Below are 22,175 nucleotides of genomic sequence, written 5' to 3' on the forward strand. Positions count from 1 at the left end.
TCAAAAATCAAGAAAAATGAAGTTTTAATTTTAGTATGGTCTACATCGCTCACGAAGAAATATCAATTTGAAGCTCATAGAGCTTTTTTCAACTAGTAAAATTTCATGAATCTTCTAGGTTCGCAAGCTCCATATTTATGAGTTGTTTTCTGATGCGACTCCGAATACAATTCCGATCGGATAGGAAATTTTAGAGATCGGTCGTATGATCAAATTTATTTATTACATCACGAAATAATTTAATGTCAGAGAACAAGGATAATTTGAAAGTCTTCAGATTTTGAACGGTTTTTATTGTATATATCTGAGATTTACAAAAAATTAAACTTTAATTTTAATACTTAAATACTGACTAACTATGTAACGGTATGAGTGATTTCAGAAATATGCATTGGCAATTATATTTGGATTAGTATATTATGATTATATGTTTCTAAAAATCTGCTGAATAATCTGCCGAACCTTCGGATATTTGCGAATCGTCTTCGTCGTCTTGCAAATCGACTCGATTTGTCCTCAATGCGTTAAAGTTTCTCTTCTCGATGATTGAATCTGTAACGACAAAATTGATCTCATGATTTCATCTACCCCGAAGATTATGCACGCGAAAATTTAAATGCGGATAAAAAATCAAGCTTCAATAGTTTGAAAGCTCTCGAGCTTACCGCAATTGGGCTTTGATCTTCTGACTCGAGTCCCGGCGTATTCGATGCCGTGTTTATCGACGCACCAGCAGACTTGAAGAATTTTGTGGCATTGTATGCTTCGGAAGTAGCCTTGACTATCGCAATTCGGTGCGATTTCGGGCGAAGTGCGGCGACGTACGGCTGCGCATGGTCTTTCGGCTTTGGAGAAACAGCTGCACCATTCTGATCCCGTTACAATGCTATCTCTGCGATAAATAAATTTTCATTCAATTTAAAACAATCACAATGGTATAACAAGAATAAATGGAAAAAGTCTCAAAAAATCCAGCAGTAATAACAATGGTATAGGGGTTGACATAATTTTTTTATATTATACTATGAAAATCAGGCAGTTTTGTAATTGAAAATGATTGTGAATAAAGCTATGGAGGTATATACAAAAACTTACTCGTTCAAGTCACACGTATCCAAAAATGGTTTCAAACACGGTTCATTTTGGTCATGTTCTAGGCCGAAGAGTTCCATTTGAGATATTCTCTCATCTCCATTAGTATCTAAGTGACCAAACATCCACTTTACTTCGGTTTGGCAGCTACTTGGAAAATGTCCACCTGTAACATCGTATTATTTTTAGCACCATAGTCAATAAATTTTATTAACACTTGTTTATAATTATTTCAAATGAAAGAAAATGAAATTAATTGGATAATTTAGATCGTAATTTAGATGGAGATTGTATAGCGATTTTTACTCACTCTTAGCTTTGTAATGTTGACGTCGTTGCAAAGTTTCAGCCATTACAACGGAAAACCAATCGAGAAGTCTATTTGCCATGATCGAATTCGAGGATGGTCGACAATTGACGCTGTTAATATCAATATCGTCATGTACTTTTTTCCATTTTCCTACGGAATTGGTAGAGGTGGAAAACTTATTCCGAATTTTATGCTCCTTCTGAATCTGAAATTTTATTTTACCATTTAATATTAAATCAGGACTGTGAGGATTCAGAATATTTTGTATCGTAAATGATAAATTCGATTAAAAAGCGAATAAAATAATATTCATGTAATATACCTTAGATTGTCTCAAGTATTGAAGATATCGATAGTGATGATTTTCAAAATTGAAATCTTGTGGAGTCAATTTGGAATCGTAATCCAGATTTTTCTTTGTTACCATCTTGAGTTCTTTAGATCCTTTCTTTGATTGTACATGAGAAAAAGACTCTGAAATTAAAGATTTCATATTATTTAATTATATTGAGTGCAATTTTCAACATATTTATGCTCAAATCAGCTTATTTTTCGAGCCAGATAACAGATTTTTTCAAAATATTCTTGATAGCATTAAGTTTCTACTCAAATGAGTTTTATAAAAACAGCTTAATTTTCATTCAACAAATTATACATTGTAAAAATTTTATTTTTTTTTTGCTTACTCTTGCAAGGACAAAAACCAGTACAATTCAAACGGACGGACATGTGATGGATGCAATTGTGATATTTAAGACGACACATTGAGCTATAAGTGCGATTATCAGTGCCACATATGAAATTTGGCTTTTGCACTGGACATTCTTGGCATCTGCAATAAAAATTGAATTAATTTGATGGGGGGACAATTTTATTAAGTATGGAGAAGACGGAGTAAAATATTTTATATTTCAGAAAAGCATTAATTATTACACTACGAAATTGAATTGTTTTGATGCTTCAACAGTGATCGAGAACATGATATACGAGTGCGTTTGGTGAAGTGCAGTCGAAGTGCGCCAAGCGGCATGGTGTTTCGCGAGTCAGCATCTTGAAGTGCCAACATTTTATTATTTCCAATTGATTCTTCGCGAATTTCAACATTTAAAGGCAGGGTTCAGTTTTTAAGATTCATGAAATTATTATTATGAAAAATAGGGGTCTTTTTTCTTGTCTAATTTCGAAACGAATGGGAGTTTCAAAAGTTAAATGACCTCTTAGCTTGTAGGATCGAGTCTACGCTCAATAAAGACATAGATACATACGAAATTGAATCAAATCGCGTGATGCACATTTGAATATAATTTTGATATTGAATTCTCATCTTTAAACTGTACTTACTTTAATTCTTCTTGATCTTCGTCATTATCTTCATCCTCTGAATCGAAATAAGCATCGTCCGTGAATTTTTTAACATTTCCATCATTTTTTTGGAGGAATGGTTGATCTAAGTGTAATTTAGAGGTGATCCTGAAATAATTACCGGAAATTATTTAACATCACTAATGCAATATCAAAGTTTAGGGAATAATATTTGATCTTTTTTGCAGTATGCGATTGTTAAAGCTATAAGTACGTGAATAAAAAGTTTAATCATATTTTATTTTAATTTTCATAAAACGTTAATATTTTTAGAAAAATAGTACAAAATATAGATAATTTTTACGCAATATAAACTATTATTTGGTTTCTGACAATCAGGCCAACTCAAAGCGATGGGGTGTGATAAAATCATGAAAACTGATATTGTCTACATTATTTCAATAATGAATACCATTACAACCTCTATCTACAACTACTTTTACTACTACTGACATTACCACTACATCTAAAAATAATAACTACAAGAATTAATAACTCAATTCGTTATAAAAATGCAGTCGATATAACAAATTTTACATGTATGAATAATATACAATAGCTTGCCTTGATTTATGAAATTCTTTTTTTGAAACGCAAAGAGCAGTAGCAGCATCTTCTAAAAGACAAATTTCTGACTTCTTACATTTTAATGGTTGGCATAAATCATCTGTAATCAAAGTTTTACCTTTAAAATCAAACATCGAACATCGAAACATCGAATATCATTAAATTATTACTCATGAGAAAATTATTCTAGTTTTAAAATTCAAAAAAAGCTGTCATTTACCAAACCTTTATAAAATAAAGCAATGATGCGGTTTTTATTTGTTTGTAATATTTGATTAGATGAATTTTATTTTCGAAAGCCATGATCAAGTTTTACGAGGATTTTCAAATGAGAAGAAAATTTAATCGCACGGGAAAATACTAGAAACAGATATGCTATGAAGTTCGAACCGATATTAAAGTATACACTAGACCCAATCTAATTCTGTCCGGTCGACAAAGTAGTGGAATGTGTATAAGCATAGGAATTCCGGCGTTCCAGCCGACAGAATTAGATTGGGACCTAACACCACTAAAGCGCTCAAATTAAATTTCATTTTTATTTTCGAAATGAACGAAATGAAACTTTATCTAGCTGATAAGAACAGTCACACTTTAGGCAAGGACCTACAGATTCTTTTTTCAGTTCTGCGTGGGGTGAAAATGTATGAATGAAGTCTTTAATTCAGAGTTTTATTTCAAAAATACAATGAAAAAATCTATAAATACCGCTTGAAAACATTAATACTGCTGAATGTCTAATTTCAATATCCATAAGATTACAGCAGAATATATTTTCATTTTCACTTTTATTTCATTTCCAATAAACAATTACATTGTTAAATAACGAGTTACTTACTTTCAGGGTCGTGAATCCACTTCTTTTTATCCAATTTTTTATTTGCTTTTGAATTATCCTGTAATATACAATATACAGTCATATCATTTATTTATTCTTAAATGTTATCATCGAGTTAAGAAATAATTATCATACGTCTTCATTACATTTTGAGCCTGAAAAGTTGTAAAACGCGAGAATGAAATACAACTATGTCGTTAAAACTTTCTAAATAAATTTTACTTTTTATGCGAAGTTTTATCAGAGATTTAAATTGATGGTAAAAGTTAATAATTAAATCAAATAAATTAATGTTAATGTTACAAAATAGTTTATAAAAGACTATTTCATTTGCTCAAATTTTCAAATAGGCCTAACCCATCACGCACGAAATGCAAAGATAATTCGTAGGTCAAAGATACGGAAGAATAAGTTACAGTTTATGTAGTAATTTAGAAGATATTTCAATAATATTTAAATGTGTAACAAATATGAAAAATATCGAAAAAAATAATTCAAATCTCAAAAGTGTTAATGAAATTTTTACTTATTTTTTAGCGAAATTTGCTGTACAAAAACTGTATAAATTTGTTATTTAATCAATTAAATATGAATAAGTACGCATTATATGAAAATAAATTTAGGTAAAAAATTATATGATTTCGTCAAATATTGAGTCGTAAGTATAATCGACTTTTTTTTTAATGAAAAATATCCTTGAGGATTAATATTTTTTAGAAAGATCAATTTACCAAATTTTAACTATTTACATTTTTTCATTTAATATAATTATACTCGAAATATAGTTATTCATTGATTTTACGTTCTAATTCAATATTTTTATAATTTATGTGGTTAACTTTTAGAATTGTGGTTTCGATTTTATCATATTTATGGTAATGCGCGAATTTCCCCGAATAGCCTTAAAGAGTAATCTTTATTTATTTACTGTCTTAATTATTATATTTATTTACTATATTATTCACTATATGCTTTGCTATATTCATTAACGGGGTTGTTATTCTGCACCGTAGTCGACGCGAATTAAAGTCTCCCTTTTTAATTAATTTTGCAACTCGTTAATAATAATGCGTTTATTTACCTTATAAAAGCAATCAATATTCTTTTATTTTAAGAATAAACAAACGCACGATAAATATAGTTCGCATATTCGCGTGCAATTGGTAAGTATACTATGTTTGTTTCCTGAGGTCAACTTACCTCTTCATCGAACTCGAAGTCGCCATCGAATTTGTGCTTGGCATCGACGGTCGAGGTAAAAATCGTATGAACGATGCCCAAGTAGAGTAAAATCGAGTAAAATCTAGTTAGCTTCATTGTTTACGCTGATATGGACTATATAATTGACGTTTTTACGCTGCTAAAAAACTTTCGAAAGGATGATTTCCTTCGTGACAGTCGAGTGTATCAGTTGTTTGTGAAATTATAGTCATACTATAATCCACCTATCTGAATCGATCTGTATAATATTCACGTAAAATCCTTTAGTCCGCAATTACAGCTACAAGTTTTCACTATCGAAACTTTATAAAAGTGGTATTAAAACTTGATTTCTATTTTTCCAAAAAGGTCAAGTCTCGTGCGACTCGGTAATCATTTGACAACTCGGAAATTTTCCCGAAGCACTATGTGTGTTTGCTGTCATTCTGCGCAAGCGTGTTATCACGGAGAAAAAGGGCATTGATAATAGTGCGCAATTTGCAATAAAAAGTGAAATTTAGTACGATGTTTTATTCGAAAAAGGCGTAATTTTAATGATTTTAATTTTACGAATTTTTCTCATGGAAATCTCAGAATAATTGTTATTTTATTGTTCGCGTAAAATAAAGCGTTATATAAACAACAAATTTCATACCTTATGGTTTTAAGTACAGTTAAAAAAATATAGATTAATTTTTAAATAATTTTATAATTGTCAATTGCGATTTGAACTAATGAGTAATTTAAAATGTTTTATTCACTAATTGTGACTAGATTTCATAAAATATATAATATTTATTATAAACTATTATTTGAGTAAATAAATAATTATAATTATTAGTTAAATAACTATTTGAATGCTCAGTGTCAACGAAATTTATTTATTGTAGAGCGAAAATTTGATCTTTTGTGTGGTCGAATCACGAGGCTCACTCATTATTGGTTGGGACTTTTTCGATTTACCTATTAAATGCCAAGATTACTCAAGTTCAAGATTTTTTTAATCGATACCAACAATTTTCATGAATAATTTACATTTGTAAAGATTCAGAATTTGACAGGCTAAAACGTAATTTTAGAAAGATTTTGGAAAATCTCTATCACTCAGGGTATTCTATTGAATATAAGTATACGACGACAGAAATTTTTGATCGCAATTGCTCGGATAACAAATTATTCGCAAATTACAACTGCGGCCAATCAAGAACTCCGGTGGGCGGCAATACAGGCCGAGGCCGCAGTTGTCTGAGCGAGTTTTTGGGTCCCGCCCCCTCTCCCCCGCAGCTATTGGGACAGGCTGTGTATTTGTTTTTGACGAATTAATGCCACAAGGTCATCAATTATTTTTACTCTTATGGTGTAGAAAAAATTTCCACGTAGATTTTCCGAAGTTTATTATTTTTTATTATTTTTTTTTTGTTTGAAAGTATTTTACATGATTATTATTTTCGTCTCCATATGTTTATAGCGAAAATGATTACGTTGATAAAATTCATCAAAACCGTCATTTTACTTTGAGATTCCCTGTTTCAATTTAGCTCCGTAAGTCAAGTGTATTTAGGAACGGTATTATACCCCCCCTTCCTCGCATCTAATGTAATGCCCGAACGCTGTTCCAAGTTTCGAGTCGTTACTGATCACGAGTAGTGTCTGACTCTTAACCGTTCAACCTCTCTCGTATTTACAGTTTGATTTTGAATGCAATCCAACGTGTGCGAGCACCTCGTGAACTTGTAAATTCTGCTGGGTTTTAAATTTTCACCGACCAATTTCGGTTATACTTATAATCATGGAGAAACAAGGTAAATAGATCAAATGTTTTCAATTTATTTTTTATGCACTTCGAGGTAAATGCCGCCGCATCGTTTCATCGTTTTTACTATTTCATCGTTCGTCATTATTTCATCATCTTTTTTTAATTTTCAGAAATTTACTCACTCATGAAAACAATCCTGGAAACTGAAAAGGAACTTTCAGCTGGAATGGCGGCAATCCGGGTATTGTTAAAAGTCCTGGAAAAGTCAAATTGTAATATTTTCATCTTGTTGTGAGTGTTAAATTTTACCTGCATATTATCATGTGTATTTGTTTTAATTTTAGCCAAGACTATCCAAGAGTTACGAGAGCAATTGATTGACGCAATCGCTATACTGAGGACATGTGATTGTCCTATTACCGCTATTAATTCAGGGTCTGAACTATTTCTTAGATTCATCACTTTAACCGCACTTGACACTCAGGTAATTTGATAATCTTTATTTCTTAAGACAATAACTACATTTTTGCTAACGATATCTTTGTTGCAGCCTTTTGAAGAATGTAAGAAAATTATGCTTGACAGAGGAAACACATTTTATGAGAGACTTGTTGAATCCAGACAGATCATTGCTCAGAGAGCTTCAATTTACTTATATGGTGGACAGGTACTTTATTTTATAAATTTATTTTGATTAATTATTACTTCAATGACTTATGTTTGCTAATATTAATTTCTATTTTAGACCATACTGACACACTCCAGGTCTCGAGTTGTGTTGGCTGCTATGAAACGAGCAGCAGAGAAAAAATGCCGTTTTAGAGTGTACATTACACAATCAACACCGGACACCAGTGGGTAAGATACAGTTCACATTTTGATGATATGAAAATTGAAAAATAGATCCAACATTTATCCTTAAAACGCTTATTATATACAATGCAATTTTTTAGGGCGGAAATGGTTCAAAATCTTAGGGACCTTGGAATTCCGTGCACTATGATTCTAGATTCTGCTATGGGTTACATAATGGAATCAGTAGATTTTTGCATGGTCGGAGCTGAAGGAGTATGTCAAAGTGGTGGAATTATTAACAAAGTAAGTTAAATCATTTTGATTTATTTACTTATAATCTTTTGCATTTATTTATCTTCTTCTTTTTATATCAGATTGGAACATACCAGATGGCACTTTGTGCAAAAGCATTGAATAAACGTTTCTTAGTTATGGCTGAAACCTTCAAATTTACACAAACATTTCCCCTAAATAATAGGGATTTGGAACCTGAATACAAGGTAATAATCAAAATATTATTGAGACAATTTTTTGAGATGGTTATTTAATTTAAATTTTTATTCCAGTTTACCCATAGTATGTTAAAAAAAGATACTGCAGAGCAACATCCCCTCGTTGACTACACTCCGCCTGAATTAATAAATCTTTTTATCACAGACATTGGGATTCTTCCTCCCACCGCTGTGGCCGATGAGCTTCTAAAATTGTATTTGTGATTGAAAATATATTATTTTAATATATTAAGTAGCTTATAATAAATGTAAAGTTTTCAATTTTCGAATAGAAATTAGTTTTAATTGTAATAGCGGTAAATTTTTTTACTAATGTTGACCCAGATGTACAAAGTTTATGTATGATAAGTGTTAACACCAATCATTTCTGTATATAAAAAATTAGCAAAAATTTTTTTTGCAAATCCTATGAATCTATCTTGAATAATAAAAACTATATAATTGAAGCAGCACTATTTTTAAAATTTAACTTAGTTCACTACCCATGATAACTTAATTATCATTTCAAAATTTGAGATAATCATAAACAAGTTCAGTTGACAATTTGCATTTGCCAAGAGCAGACCTTCAAGCATCTTATATTCCAATCTTATATTTGGCACCAAGAAATTCAAAAAAATCTTACGTTTAGACGAAATTAGAAATTAACTTCTCATATCAAAACTATTTTTTATTACTGAAATTCAAGGTAATATAACAAAAAACTAAATTTAAAATCAAATAATGAAAATGTTTTATTCAGGTGTTTATTTAAAAATATCTATACAAATGACAAAATGAAAAAAAATCATGTAATGAGTTGCTAATTCGTTATTATTCTATGTAAAGTAGACATTTTAAAAAGGAAGTCAAGACTTCAGTTTTTTTTTTATTAAAAAGTATTAGATAATGAAAAAGATTTTTAAAATGAAAAATTCAAAAAACTATTTAAAAAGTTATATCACATTGTATTATTGTTAAAGCACGCAAAAAGCTATGTCCTCAGTAAGTCGATTTAAAAAATATAGGTATAATTGCACTTTTTAAATATAATCAATAATTTAAATCTGATAATTGAACTTAATGCGTGATAATAAGGCACTTAATTTTTTTATCACAATTTTTCTTTCATGTTTGTTGGGCTAATACATGTCGTTGAGTTACACTGTCGACTATAGAATAAATTATATCAAAGTGCGGTCTTTTTTCTGGATCATACTCCCAGCATTGTAACATTAACTTGTAAATGTCATCTGGTGTACCGTCTGGTGGTGGCATTCGATATCCTGCATCAAAAAATATTTTATTAATTACTCATTAATTACATTCAATTCGATGAATCTAAAAATATTAAAACTAACGAACCTGCGTCAATTTTTTCACGAGCTTGGGAATTGGATAAACCACTGTAAGGATAGCCACCTCTCGAAAATATTTCCCAAATTAGAATACCATAGCTCCAAACATCGCATAATGAAGTATATTTTCCTGTAAATATAAATAAAATTATTCGAATAAATTAAAACTTTTGTAGAAAAACAATTGATTTCCATCATTACCGAAATTTAGAGCCTCTGGAGCAGTCCACTTGATTGGTATTTGCTTCATGCCATCAGAAACTATGTATTCTTGTTCTTCTCTTGACATGCCAAAATCCGATATTTTAACTGTAGATTCGTGACCTGTAAAATAATTATTTATTTTGAAAATGGTCAAGTCATGTTTTACTTTAAAATAAATTGTTGCGTACTTATTAGACAATTTCGTGCTGCCAAATCTCTGTGAATGCAACATTTAGATTCCAAGTAACTCATACCAGCAGCAGCATCTCTACACATTTGTAATAGTTGTAGTTGAGTCATAGTAGCTCGATTGTTCCTCAAATATGCCAGAAGCGATCCACCTAGAACATTAAAGCATTCAAATGAGCATTTAGTTTTTACATAAACGTGGTAACTGGTCAACACACGATTAACAAAATAATTGTCAAGTAACATTTTATTTGCATTTTTTTTAGTTTTAAACTAATTATTAATTTTTTATTAACTTTCAAGTATTCTGTAATCAGGTATTGTTTCAGCTAAACAGAAAAACTCACCAGATACCAACTCCATGACAATCATAATGGGCTGCTTCTGGACACAGATTCCAATGAGCTTTACTATGTTTGGATGATCATATTGCTTCAATATCCGTCCTTCTTGAAGAAATTTACGTTTTTGTTCATCGGGTAAAGTCATTTTACAAGTTTTTACAGCTACTTCAGTCTTATTTTTCAATAACGCCCGATAAACATCTCCGAAATTTCCCTGTACACAAAATGAAATAATCAAATAAATAATCATAGTTATCTAGGAGGTATTTTTAATGGAAAAATAATTTACTTTGCCAATTTTGTCTAATAGCACTACATCATCGTTATTAAGTTCCCATCTTTCTCTCGTAATCGGAGTTTTGAGTATAGCGCCCGAACGACTAGTTACAGGTAATCCACATTTTAGCTGGTGCGCTATAAGCTCAGGTATTGACGGAAATGCTGGACCTTCAAATCGGAAATACCCCTAAGAAAATTTTCGTAAATTTAGTTCAATTTTATTTAACATATTAATCATATTACAATCTTTTTATCATACCTCTTGTGTAATTTGAACAATAAAATGTTTATGGCCGTCCCAACAGACGGATAAAACAATTTGGCTCTCATCATTTCGAGTGGTTTCCCGAACAAGAAAGTCACCTTTGGTAACCAATAGTCGAACGACTTCCTCCCGAGGCAAAACCCCGTGAAACCATTCTTCTTCCGCTAAACTGCTATTGCCACTTTCTTTTTGATTATTCGTACTTGTTGCTCGTGGTGAGGACGGCTTATATGGAATATGACAAGAAATAATTAACTTTTTTCATTTTTACTAAACTTTTTTAATTTTTAAACCAATTCCTAACAATAAAATATCCTTTCATCATTGTAGAATTAGATTATCTACAGTTAAAACTTGTATAATGTATTTATACTAGTCATATTCTATGGACAGCTTAATTGTTATATTATTACATAAGATAAATTTTTGCAGTACCTTAGCCGATTCAGAAAAAGATCCTTCCATAGATAAATCACACCCAGAAGGTACCTCTTCACAACCAAGCTCATTTAAAGCTCCTCGAATCACTTCAAGTTGTCTTTGAAATTTTTTTTCTTGGCAGAGTAGCCTCATGTCTTCTTGTTTTTGAGCATAATCAGTATATGATCTAAAAAATTTATTTCCATTGAAATTTGCTTGTGACAAATGTATTACAATTACAATCGTACTTTTTATCACAATTATTTTCCATATTGGATTGAATAACTAGGCGATGAGATTGAGTCACTTTAATAGATGTTTCTAGTTCAGACACACGACTTCTCAACCAATCAATTGTTAAATTATCAACAGTCAATTTATTGGGTAAAAGTTTTCCAGAAGTATCATCAACAAGATTATCATCAAAACTGAATCTCACAGGAGATAATGGTCTGCTTCTAAAAACAGAAAATAGTTCAGTAATGATATTCATAAAATTTGTGTAAAAAATGTTAATTATTTCAATAACCTGTGTTTTCCTATGAAATCTTTATACTCATCGGCAGGTTTAATATTATCAACAGCATTTTGCATTCGGTTATGAACGTCTAAAAATTTCTCATTTGTGAAATCTGCATATGATACAAAATCTCGCATGATGTTTTTCCTGATGATAAAATCAAATGGGTTGCAAAAAAAATTAAAGAAATAAATAGAAAATATTTCTTCAATATCTTAAATGGTTCTACAAATGGCAAGCTTGAAAATGATATATTGTGAATTGTATGGAATTCAGGAAAAAAGTCTTTTCGCATATGATCTAATAAAATTCTGCCTAAGCAGAAACAATTTTGCTGAACTCACCATGAAACAATGAATTCTTGATGAACAATTTGTTGTCTTTCTAATAAACTAGGTAAATAACACGTTCTCAAATCCAGTTCACATTCTGAAGCTGCACACAACAAAAGTACATACTCGTTGTGCGTAAGGTGTAATTTACGGCATGCTTTTTGGTACTTTTCTCTGACTTCATCAAGTTTTCGTCCTCCTCTGCCAGCTAAATTCGATAACAAAAAATGGAAAAAAATTACAATTTGTTAAATGTTCGAAGTAATCAAGTTGTTTTTACATTTTACATAATGCTCTTCAAAACGAGATCTCATCAGTTTATAACTTTCCAAGTTTTTGAAGTATTCAGATTTTTTTCTGGTCACATCATCTGTTAACTAAAATATATTGGTATTTAGTAACATAAATTTAACATAAATGGATATGACTTTTTTATGATTAAAAATACCTGCTGAAACTGATTGTTTAACCAGGTATGTTCTTCTTGATATAGTTTTCTAGCTCTTCTGCGTTCAGAATAAAGAGCTGTTATTTGTTCGATAACGACACTCTCCATCGAATCAGCTTGTTGTCTTACTAACTTGGCAATTTGTTCAATTGATTCCATGAGGTCTTTCCAACTCTTTGAAATAATGTAAAATTTTCTTCATCGATCAGCGAGTTAGACAACGTGCATAAAATAAATTTTAATACCTGTGTAATTAAGCTGCCAGCTAGTTCATCAGATTTGTCTATCTTTCTCCCTTGCATAGTAAGAGATGTTATATTTGAGGCATACTCTCTATCTGACTTGATTTTGGAAGTAAGACATCTGCGCATAATCTCGAGAAGTTTAATTTCTGCATCTTGCCGACCCAGAAGAGCTTCGTGTGCAGGTTGACCTTGTAAGCTATTAGAAAATCCCATTTCACAAGATTTTATTTATTCCTCAATCGAAATGTCTACTTCTCATATCAAGCGTAGAAATGTAATTCGCAATTTTAGTATTGCAGATCGGGACGAGTCTTTCGATTAAATTTCAGCTACGTTCTTCCCTTAGGATTCACCACAGACTATCACGTTTGTTCACTTTGCGAAGTTACACACGAGTTATTTAAAAATAAATATAAAAAAGCTTCTACAACACAAAACGGGACAATCGTTATAAATTACAAGTTACTGTTCTCACATACTTTTCTACAAGCGTGTAAAATTTGAAAAATCAAAACGGTACAGAGATCTCGTTAAACGTGCGCGCGTTGACAAATAAATATTTGCTTCCTCTCGGTTAATTCCAGCAGCGAGCGATCATCGAAATTCATCGCCACTGTACACAAGATATCATTTAACTGTAAAATTATTGTACATTTATTTTTCGCGAACGTTTACTACGTACGGATTGCGAAGAGTAGTTCACGGATAGAGTCACATTTGATGGGCAAAAACAAAACAAAGCAAAAAAAAAGAAGAAGGAAACAACAACACACGGTGCTGTATTATCTCGCTCGGTTGTGCTGTACTAGTAATGTACACGATCACTGATCCAGGCACACACTTGAATTTTCAAGGCTTTGTCGCTCGAGGAACACATGAATCTCTCTCTCTCTCACTCTCTTTCTGCGTCAACCGCCTTATCCGTCTCTCTCTCTCTCTCTCTCTCTCTCTCGACTCTCTTTTCGCACACACTACTCTCCTCTTTTCGCTCGGCCAAGTCTATATACCGACTCCGGCGGCAATAATGTATATATATAGGCGCTCATAGCGCCGCATCAATATGGGAATTGCGAACTGCTGCAAACTGCACACACGGACACTCAGACAGATCGGTGTGTGACAATTTGCACTGGCAAAATATAAAACGTGTCGAAAGAGGAGAGAGTAGGTATAATCGGAATCGTAGCGTCTGCTGCACTTTCCAGTTCGATATAAGGACGTTAGATCGGAAATGCCTAAATATGGGAAAGGTCGTGTCTTTTCTTAACGATCTTTTTTTGAATGAAACAAATTTATTGTTTACAATAAATGGCTTCGGACAAACTGATTTGAAATTTGAAAAATAGTTAATTATATTTTTTGATTTTTTTTCAAAGTAGAGTTTCGATAAAATTCATTGAGAAATGTATTCAAGTAAAGGCATTAAAAAAATAACCGTCGATCAATCTATTCGATTTATAATTGACTTGTATTTTTGGATTTTTGGATCTCGAATCGTATCACGACGCATTTCGATTTCTTAAACTAAGATAATTTGTCAAGTCAAGTGTAACTTTCTTTTCACTTAACTTTTTTATTATAGTCGCCACTACAATACACAGTGCAAGTGAGTTTTGTTCGATACCGATCATCTTAGGGTAAATTTGAATGAGATTTTTATGTAAAAAGATGTTTGAAATATAAAACTTGGGTACAGCAATTTCCAGAAAATTTCTGAATATTTAAAAAACTATAAATACCACAAGATTAAGCTTGGAAGGATGAATAATGATTTGTTAAAAATAACGCAAAATGAATGTTGCAAATTCCTTTTCGTCGTATAAACTTTTTCAAATATTAAATCATCGCAAAAAATGCGTTGTTTGTTTTTAGGATCGTTTTACAGTGCACGACCGATGATCTATCAATCTATTCATGCCGCGGCTGATTACAATTGGTCATTTGTAAAACAATAAGCGCGTCTGCTCGTGTGCACTAGTATACAAACTGATAAGCAATTACTCGGGTAGCGTATATGACGATGCGAAGCGTAACAAGTGTCAACGATGAACTTCATCTCGAAGATGCTACGACGGAGTAGACGAGAAAATGACTCCGAGTCCATTTCCCACCAAGTTCAGTATCAAAAGCCGGCTATCTCGAAATCCAAGAGCTCTAGGACCAGCAACTCCACGAGATCGAACAAAACGACCAAAGAAAAAGCCAACTTCAACTTCATCAATTGTTCCGATGTGAAGATTGGCGACAGTGTCAAGCACATTTATAATTATAATAATCCAGGAAAAATAAACATTAAGCAAAAACACGAATTGGACAATAATAAAAGGATTAAAAAACAGGAAATGACTGCAGAAGTACAACAGATAAGTGAGAGCAGCTTGGAGGTGACAAAGAATCATATTCTCTTTATCAAATCACACGTTGGCAGCAGATGGAGAAAAGTGGCTGAGATACTAGAGTTTTCAGAAGGTGAAATTGATCAGTTTGAATACAAGTACAAGCAACGAGGATTGGACGAAATTGTCTATCAATTATTGATCAGCTGGAAACAAAACTTTACCTCAGATGCAACTGTCGGATGTATTATAAAAGCTTTGTGGTCAGCTCGAGAGTACGATTGCGTATTGAGATTTGCTTCAGAGTTTCAGAAATAGTTCTTTAAGTATCTTAAATTCATGTATTACAAAGATTTTGTTTGCTTTTTTAAAATATATAAAATTTATTTCTTCAACAACATTATTTTTTTTTTTAATTAAGTAATAATTTAATATACTTTAGATTTCTGTTCAATTGGTATGTACAATTGTATCTTAATTACAGTTCGGTTTTTTCAATACTTTCGCTACTTTCATCCTCACTCTCATCATCGTGTTCATCCATAAAACCTTTACAATAGTTTGATTCTTCTAGACAAATTTTTAATTTAGGATTTCTTTGTCCCTGGGTCATTACTTTGATCAAGCTGTCTTCATAATCATTGACAACTTCTTCGCACTGAAAAGTACAAACATAAAATGAGTGTGAACGGATTTGATGTTACTAAAACAGTCAGATTTTAAAAACTTACAAAGTATTCCAGACTCTTATTTAAATCACCATCTTGGATAATGTCTACTTCATTCATCAACGGATTCATCTGACCGTTTTCTATCAATTTAAGTAAAGTCAGTTTACCATTTGATTTATATTTTGCTCTGACATAATCTTGCATTTTTTTACAAATAGAATCAAGCACATCTGATAAATGTACTTCAGACTTTGCTAGAGGAACCTAGGTAATAGATTAATATATTATTTACTCTTTGCAATTTGTAAAGCATTAATTAATCAGATTCTAAAATATGTTACTTTTTTTTGGTGAGAATTTCCTTTGTCATCTAATTTATATTGTCCAATTTCTATTTCTTTGGTTGGATCAATTTTATTGACCTCATTTTGAAATTCATCCACAATTGATCTGCAAACTTTAAAACAAAACATTGGTTGAAATCAATGCATCAAAGTAGTTAAAATATAAGTAATTCAATAATTGAAAAAGCAAAATTATATTTATAATGTTAAAATCTCATAAACTTTTTTGCTTTCTTTCAAAAAATCATTTACTTAGTTATATTATTAATAGATTATTCAAAATCATTTAAATTTTTGTGTACAATAAGCAATATAATTTTGCAACTCAATGAAAACATTTTAAATTGAACAAAAGTCAGTCAACAATAATCTTACTCAAACATTTGACTTGCTTCAAGTCCAGGTGTTCAGCAGAAGTTGCCAATATAGGCAGTACGAAAAGAAGTGAAAAAATTACTCTGAAAACGAAATATCCTGTATTAATTATTTTCTCCCTCGACAATCTACGTAAAGAACAAGAAGAAAAATAAATTTTCTTACTGATTAGTATTCATGATTAAAACTAGAGCTACGTGTGTTAAAATTAAAAAATCCGGTGGACGACTGCTGAATCAATCGCTAAATAGTCATTTAATGACAAACATGCCACAACACTACTATTGTAGTCACACGTGTCTTTCTGTGATAAGTGTACACAATGCTTCAACAATCATAATAATTTTCTGCGCTACGACGATAAGGTAGTTTTCTGTTTCGCGTATTTCAACGACTGCAATGAATTGGGCGCGAATAATGAAAACTTTTTTTACGGCCATTTCATGGGTAAAATAAACGAATGGAGTGTATAATTCTTAAATAATTTTATCCATGGTTACATCAAACAATAATTATTTTAAAACAATAAACAAGTATTTTATGGAATCACGAGCTCTCCACCGGCTGTTTCCAGGCAGGTATTTGAATGGCGATCAGCTCGACCTCGCCCCGGCCGTCGTTCTCCAGGCCGTCGCGCACCACCGGGGTAATGGCGATATCGTAACTACCGTCGTCCACGGGTGCCAACTGGCTCAGAACGGCTCGAAACCGTTGATTCGGCTGAACTCGCTCCTCGGGGACCGGGACGATCAGGTCGGCGACCAGTTGGCCGCTTCCGTCTCGCGCCTCGACCTCGAACTCCCTGAGATTGCCCTTGGGCGAGCAGGGCAGTTGCCAGCTGAGGGTGATGTCGTAGATCTTGCCCGCCGCCGACACGGGCACGATGTTGTACGACAGGTTGGTTATTTTATCGGGCACTGTAAAAGAAATTATAGTCATCGATTTATTTTATACGCAACGTAAATTGTATGTACCGGACAGAAATCGTTCAAAAAAAGTTAAAGTAGTGACTAAAACCATCATATTAAATTGTAAAGTGTAATGAAATGTAAAAAAAATATAAAATTACTAACGATTTCATACAGCCGATGCATTAAAAAAAGGCAGCATAAAATCACATTTTTTTACACTTTTTTACACTTTTTTACATTTTCTTCAACATGCTATCCACGCGTGATTGCATCGATTGCAGCAAGTGATTTTCGTGAAAAAAGTATTGATTTTTATGAATGAATTAAGACAAGTTTAATGGATATGTATATAAAACTAAATTCAGTCATCTCAGTACTCCTCAGTACATCTATGATGATGTTTAAGGCTTTCTGTTGCATTAGAGTGAATTCACTTTTTTCACGAAAATTACTTGTTGCGGTCAATTCGATCACATGCGGGCTTGACTGGAATTTTAAACTCATAAGTTTTACACTTTTTTATTTTTTCCATGTAACTTTAATGAGCTTGAATTCATAGGGTTTTCATCTCTCTAATTATAGGTAAACAAATGTAATAAACTGTAATAAAAAGTAAAAAAGTGTAGAAAAACGTATCACATGTCCGAAATCGTTAGTAATCTTACATTTTTTTACACTTTTTTACTTTTCATTACAGTTTACAACATTATTATGTACTTTATTTAAAAAAAAATTTCCGCTGGGGTAGGTAAAATTTATTGCGTATACCTCCGCGAACCGGACTCGTGTAATCGATCACCGTCTCGTGGCTGTATCCCAGTCCAGTCCTCGAGGCCATCTTCACTACGTAACGGGCGGACGTCGCCTCGTCTAGGAGGCTCAGCCGAGTCAGGCCCGACCCGACTTCCATCGTCTTCGTACCCCATACCGAATGTGGCGGACAAGCCGCGGGCACCGGATAATTCGGCCTCCAGGTCAGCCTCAGCCTGTAACCGAGCAGAGTACCGGCGAGCCACCTCGGCGGCTCCCAGACGAGCTCGCGCGGCTGCCCACCACCCGCACCGGCAGCACCGTCGCCCTCGACTCTCAGCCGCCACGGCGGGAACGGATAGTCCTCCGAGGTGCGAAAGGTGATGGGCCGACTCAACGGCCCTGGCCCAGCTCCGTTAACTCCCGCAGCCCGACAGCTGAAGTACGTGTAGGGCGCGAGTCGCTCCAGCTCGATCGGTATCCGGTCGCGCGCCTGGCCCGGTCGCACCCGGGTCTGCAGCTCGTAGCGTCGGCCCTGCTCGGCCGCCACCGGGCTCGACGTCACCTCGCAGTAGGCGCGCACCAGCTCGAGGCTGCAATTGCTGCTGCCGCTCGGACTGCTGGCGTTCAGGTAGAAGGTCGCCGTGTAGCGGGTCAGCAGCGGCTCCGAGTCTCGGCTCGTCACGGGGGCCTCGGGCACCGCGGCGAACTGCGCCACCGACCGACCCTCGACGAACTGGAACACGTTGCCCTGGAGATCGACGAGAGAGACGGTGTACCAGTAGCGGGCGCACGCGTACAGATTCTCGAACGCGTACTGAGTTGCCGTGGTCTCGGCGATCATGGCGTGCTCGAGATCGGGATCGCGCGTGTCGATCTCGAGCCGATAGGTCTTGACGCAGCTCTCGGGCTGGGCCGGCGTCCAGACGAGCTTCAGGCCCGAGGGCCTCTGCGTGATGGCTCCGTGTCGCGTCGACCACACGGGTGCTGTAAGGCAAAAAAAAGGATAAAAATTATTTATTACGTGAAAAAGATTATTATGTTTATGTACTCACTGACGTAGGAAGTAGCGAATTCAGTGTGGACGGTATCGATGGTCGATCCCGTCGACGTAACCGTGACGTTGTACCTGGTGCACGGCTCGAGATCTCGAGCTAGCCACGACGTTGCGTCGCCGATCGTTTGGCGCGCGACGGATTCTCCATTTCGGGACACTTCGATGGTGAAATCGTCAAGATTCTTGTCTTCCGACGCGTTCCACGATATTTTCGCGGAGGTCGAGTCGATGTCGCTCACTTGCAGATCTCTTATGACTACAATATAATGACATGCAAAGAATTCATGACTTTTGTATATTATACTTTGTGTATTGTATTTTTTTACCGTTTCTAGACGCCTTCGACGATCTTAAGTTTGAAGTTTTGACTCCCAAAACGATCGAGACGCAAGCGAGGATAACGAACGAACTGAAAAACCGAACCGATCGCGACATCTTTTTCTGTTTTTTTTTTTTTTTTACTTAATCATATAATAATACGTATTAGATTTAATTGCAGCATTTGAGTAACTGATTCGCAGAACTATTTTAGCAAGTGCAATGGGGCGCTTGGATTTCTTATGAAATTAATCTATCGCCGATACGAAACAATGCTATTCGAAGGATACATCGGCACGATAAGATTGGAATATATCGCTAGTCGTTTTTTTTTTTTGCAACAGATAATCTGATAAAATAGATCGATTTTTACACCCTTCGACCGATTCGAATGACGGTGTCCGAAGTTACTCGAGAAAATTTCTGATTTCAAATTCATAATGGATTCGAATTCGAATGCGGTCAATCGACGAAAATAATTTATCTCGACTAATGTTTCGTGTAAGTGCGAAATGTAATAATGTTTATCGATAGTTTTAACGAATCACGATTATCTTATCTGATTTTCAATGAATCGAAAAAAAACATATCATTAGAAGTAATGCGCAGTTCGACATTTTAAGGTCACTCGTACGATTTTCTATCAATGATCAGTATTAGATTATTGTATTTATTTGAGTGCATGCTGCAAAGCCTTGAATTTTTACATTTGAAGATAATGAAAATTAAGACCCTTTCTTTTTGTTCTGTCTACAATAGTCATGCACGAGTCATGGTTATACTTAATAAAATCGGTATAAAGTAGTAAATAAAATCTGGAATCAACAAGCACTTTACCGATTTCGTCTCCGTTTAATAAAACACATTGATCGATATCAAATTGAGTATCACAAAGAATATTTAAAACGTTTGTTTATCGTTCGAATCTCTGCACGCGATAAATTCCATGATTGTTCATACCATACACGAGTGCCAGACATAAGTCAAAGTAGAAATCTTCTTGACCTGCTAACGATTGAAGGGAAACTGTAAACAATTTTAACGAAATATCTTTTTCGTATTCTGCTTCCACATCAACGTTTATGTGTAAATTTGCAGTGTCGAGTAGTTGTCGTTCGAACGGGTTTCAATAAACGAAACAGTCAATTGCACGCTGGGTGCGTGATTGTTAGAGGGAAAAATTTGATCGTATTCGATTACGGTAAACTGCAAGAGATGAGCCTCATCTGTTTTAATGCAAAAAACAAATGAAAAAATTGGATATAATTAAGCCCACTTGGGATTACTTAAATTACTTTCAATACAGGTTTTTTGTAACACAGACATCTGTGCAGGAACAACTCCTAATTTCCGATTTCCGCCAGACGGTAACTTAATTTTCTATTAACCACATAAATAAAAGATCGATAAGAGTGATCCAAGAGCAAACGTGCGAAGATAAATGAATATGCGATTTTAAATCGTGATAGTTGTACCATTAGGCTATTATTAATCCATGAACGCCCAAAGTGAGGAAATTTTTCGTTTACGATCGATGCGATTTTTCCCCGTGTTTTAGACCTCGAAGAGACTTTGCACATATATAATTTTCGACTTTGAGGATTTTTTTTCGAACTGTTGCGGTGAAAAACTCAAGATATAAATATGATCAGAGGTTATCATGAGCGTAGGAGTACCTTAAAGAACTTTTACAGATTTTTCCAACCACTTTTTCTTTTAATAAATCATTCCTTATTCACAGACTTTACAGAATAATTTTTTTAAATTTACTTTCACCACAATACATCGACAATAAATCGGTTTACTTCGATACGATTCAATCGGGAATTCAATCCGTTCGATCACGATGCAGTAGCCGCCAAGCAAATGTTATACAAATCTCGATTGGTCAAATTCTCGGGGACGATCTCGCGGCCGCCGCCGATGATTTCGGCCCAGTGCCGGAAAAATCCTCTCGACAGTTTCTCGCACAGATGCAGCTGGCAACGCTCCATTACTTGGTATCCATGGCGCACATCCATCGATTCCAGCACCACCACCAGAAGTAGTCCTCGTAATTCAGCAAGTAGTTACTATCGCCGGGAGGCACACACAGTGACGGCTTATGAAGCAGGTCGAACAGGCCTTGGTGTGGGGGCTGCAATTTTTATTTACACGATGTTTTTTACGGACTCGATGTTGTTCTGTCAGTAGTTTGCTGGGACGTATAATTTAAGAAGGCTAAAATAGATTCTTCAAAAAAATCGTCGCCAAGTTAGATTTCGAAATTGGTTTCAAATATTGTAATGATGATGTACAAACATATAAATCAGTACCTTGATTGTAAACAATGTAACGTGATCATGAATAGCACACTGATCATGTTTATAGTAAAAACAAATTGATTTGAATTTTGTCT

The 22,175-nt window shown here is 34.1% G+C and overlaps 6 protein-coding genes across 8 annotated transcripts; 2 read left to right on the forward strand and 4 right to left on the reverse strand.

Annotated features, from left to right (window-relative positions):
* Positions 1 to 272: 272 nt before the first annotated feature.
* LOC106654249 (proteoglycan Cow) lies at positions 273 to 5,777 on the reverse strand. The gene is made up of 10 exons (XM_014374032.2): positions 5,370 to 5,777; positions 4,170 to 4,227; positions 3,329 to 3,431; positions 2,744 to 2,872; positions 2,089 to 2,234; positions 1,725 to 1,876; positions 1,403 to 1,607; positions 1,096 to 1,258; positions 666 to 892; positions 273 to 552 (listed from the first exon to the last, which is right to left on the reverse strand). Exons 1-10 carry the CDS (start codon positions 5,484 to 5,486, stop codon positions 434 to 436), a joined length of 1,419 nt encoding a protein of 472 aa, XP_014229518.1. The 5' UTR covers positions 5,487 to 5,777; the 3' UTR covers positions 273 to 433.
* A 1,218-nt stretch (positions 5,778 to 6,995) lies between these two features.
* On the forward strand, positions 6,996 to 8,865 carry LOC106654130 (translation initiation factor eIF-2B subunit alpha). The gene is made up of 8 exons (XM_014373850.2): positions 6,996 to 7,171; positions 7,296 to 7,397; positions 7,470 to 7,609; positions 7,676 to 7,792; positions 7,871 to 7,983; positions 8,079 to 8,223; positions 8,295 to 8,420; positions 8,487 to 8,865. The coding sequence occupies exons 1-8, from the start codon at positions 7,159 to 7,161 to the stop codon at positions 8,634 to 8,636; spliced, it is 906 nt and encodes a 301-aa protein (XP_014229336.1). The 5' UTR covers positions 6,996 to 7,158; the 3' UTR covers positions 8,637 to 8,865.
* A 297-nt stretch (positions 8,866 to 9,162) lies between these two features.
* LOC106654081 (tyrosine-protein kinase Fer) lies at positions 9,163 to 13,902 on the reverse strand. Of its 3 annotated transcripts, XM_014373771.2 has the most exons (14): positions 13,016 to 13,902; positions 12,771 to 12,944; positions 12,603 to 12,699; positions 12,335 to 12,530; positions 12,000 to 12,137; positions 11,719 to 11,928; positions 11,486 to 11,657; positions 11,045 to 11,275; positions 10,796 to 10,972; positions 10,510 to 10,720; positions 10,162 to 10,314; positions 9,971 to 10,093; positions 9,777 to 9,899; positions 9,163 to 9,697 (listed from the first exon to the last, which is right to left on the reverse strand). In XM_014373771.2, the coding sequence occupies exons 1-14, from the start codon at positions 13,226 to 13,228 to the stop codon at positions 9,540 to 9,542; spliced, it is 2,376 nt and encodes a 791-aa protein (XP_014229257.1). In that variant the 5' UTR covers positions 13,229 to 13,902; the 3' UTR covers positions 9,163 to 9,539. The 3 variants fall into 3 exon arrangements, with proteins under 3 accessions (XP_014229257.1, XP_014229260.1, XP_014229258.1); XM_014373774.2 differs by lacking the exons at positions 12,603 to 12,699; positions 12,771 to 12,944; positions 13,016 to 13,902 and having other exon boundaries at positions 12,000 to 12,078; positions 12,335 to 12,426; XM_014373772.2 differs by lacking the exons at positions 12,603 to 12,699; positions 12,771 to 12,944; positions 13,016 to 13,902 and having other exon boundaries at positions 12,000 to 12,102; positions 12,335 to 12,422.
* Positions 13,903 to 14,946: 1,044 nt separating this feature from the next.
* LOC106654045 (receptor-interacting serine/threonine-protein kinase 1) lies at positions 14,947 to 15,732 on the forward strand. The gene has a single exon (XM_014373734.2). The coding sequence runs from the start codon at positions 15,061 to 15,063 to the stop codon at positions 15,667 to 15,669; it is 609 nt and encodes a 202-aa protein (XP_014229220.1). The 5' UTR covers positions 14,947 to 15,060; the 3' UTR covers positions 15,670 to 15,732.
* A 12-nt stretch (positions 15,733 to 15,744) lies between these two features.
* On the reverse strand, positions 15,745 to 17,095 carry LOC106654111 (protein seele). The gene is made up of 5 exons (XM_014373817.2): positions 16,907 to 17,095; positions 16,742 to 16,824; positions 16,364 to 16,479; positions 16,083 to 16,286; positions 15,745 to 16,009 (listed from the first exon to the last, which is right to left on the reverse strand). Exons 1-5 carry the CDS (start codon positions 16,918 to 16,920, stop codon positions 15,830 to 15,832), a joined length of 597 nt encoding a protein of 198 aa, XP_014229303.1. The 5' UTR covers positions 16,921 to 17,095; the 3' UTR covers positions 15,745 to 15,829.
* A 114-nt stretch (positions 17,096 to 17,209) lies between these two features.
* On the reverse strand, positions 17,210 to 20,127 carry LOC106654110 (receptor-type tyrosine-protein phosphatase delta-like). Its single transcript, XM_014373816.2, has 4 exons — positions 19,786 to 20,127; positions 19,458 to 19,715; positions 18,421 to 19,389; positions 17,210 to 17,658 (listed from the first exon to the last, which is right to left on the reverse strand). Exons 1-4 carry the CDS (start codon positions 19,892 to 19,894, stop codon positions 17,288 to 17,290), a joined length of 1,707 nt encoding a protein of 568 aa, XP_014229302.1. The 5' UTR covers positions 19,895 to 20,127; the 3' UTR covers positions 17,210 to 17,287.
* Positions 20,128 to 22,175: the final 2,048 nt, after the last annotated feature.

This window comes from Trichogramma pretiosum, unplaced genomic scaffold (assembly GCF_000599845.2).
Source record: "Trichogramma pretiosum strain Unisexual culture from Peru unplaced genomic scaffold, Tpre_2.0 scaffold25, whole genome shotgun sequence".
Taxonomy (NCBI): domain Eukaryota; kingdom Metazoa; phylum Arthropoda; class Insecta; order Hymenoptera; family Trichogrammatidae; genus Trichogramma; species Trichogramma pretiosum.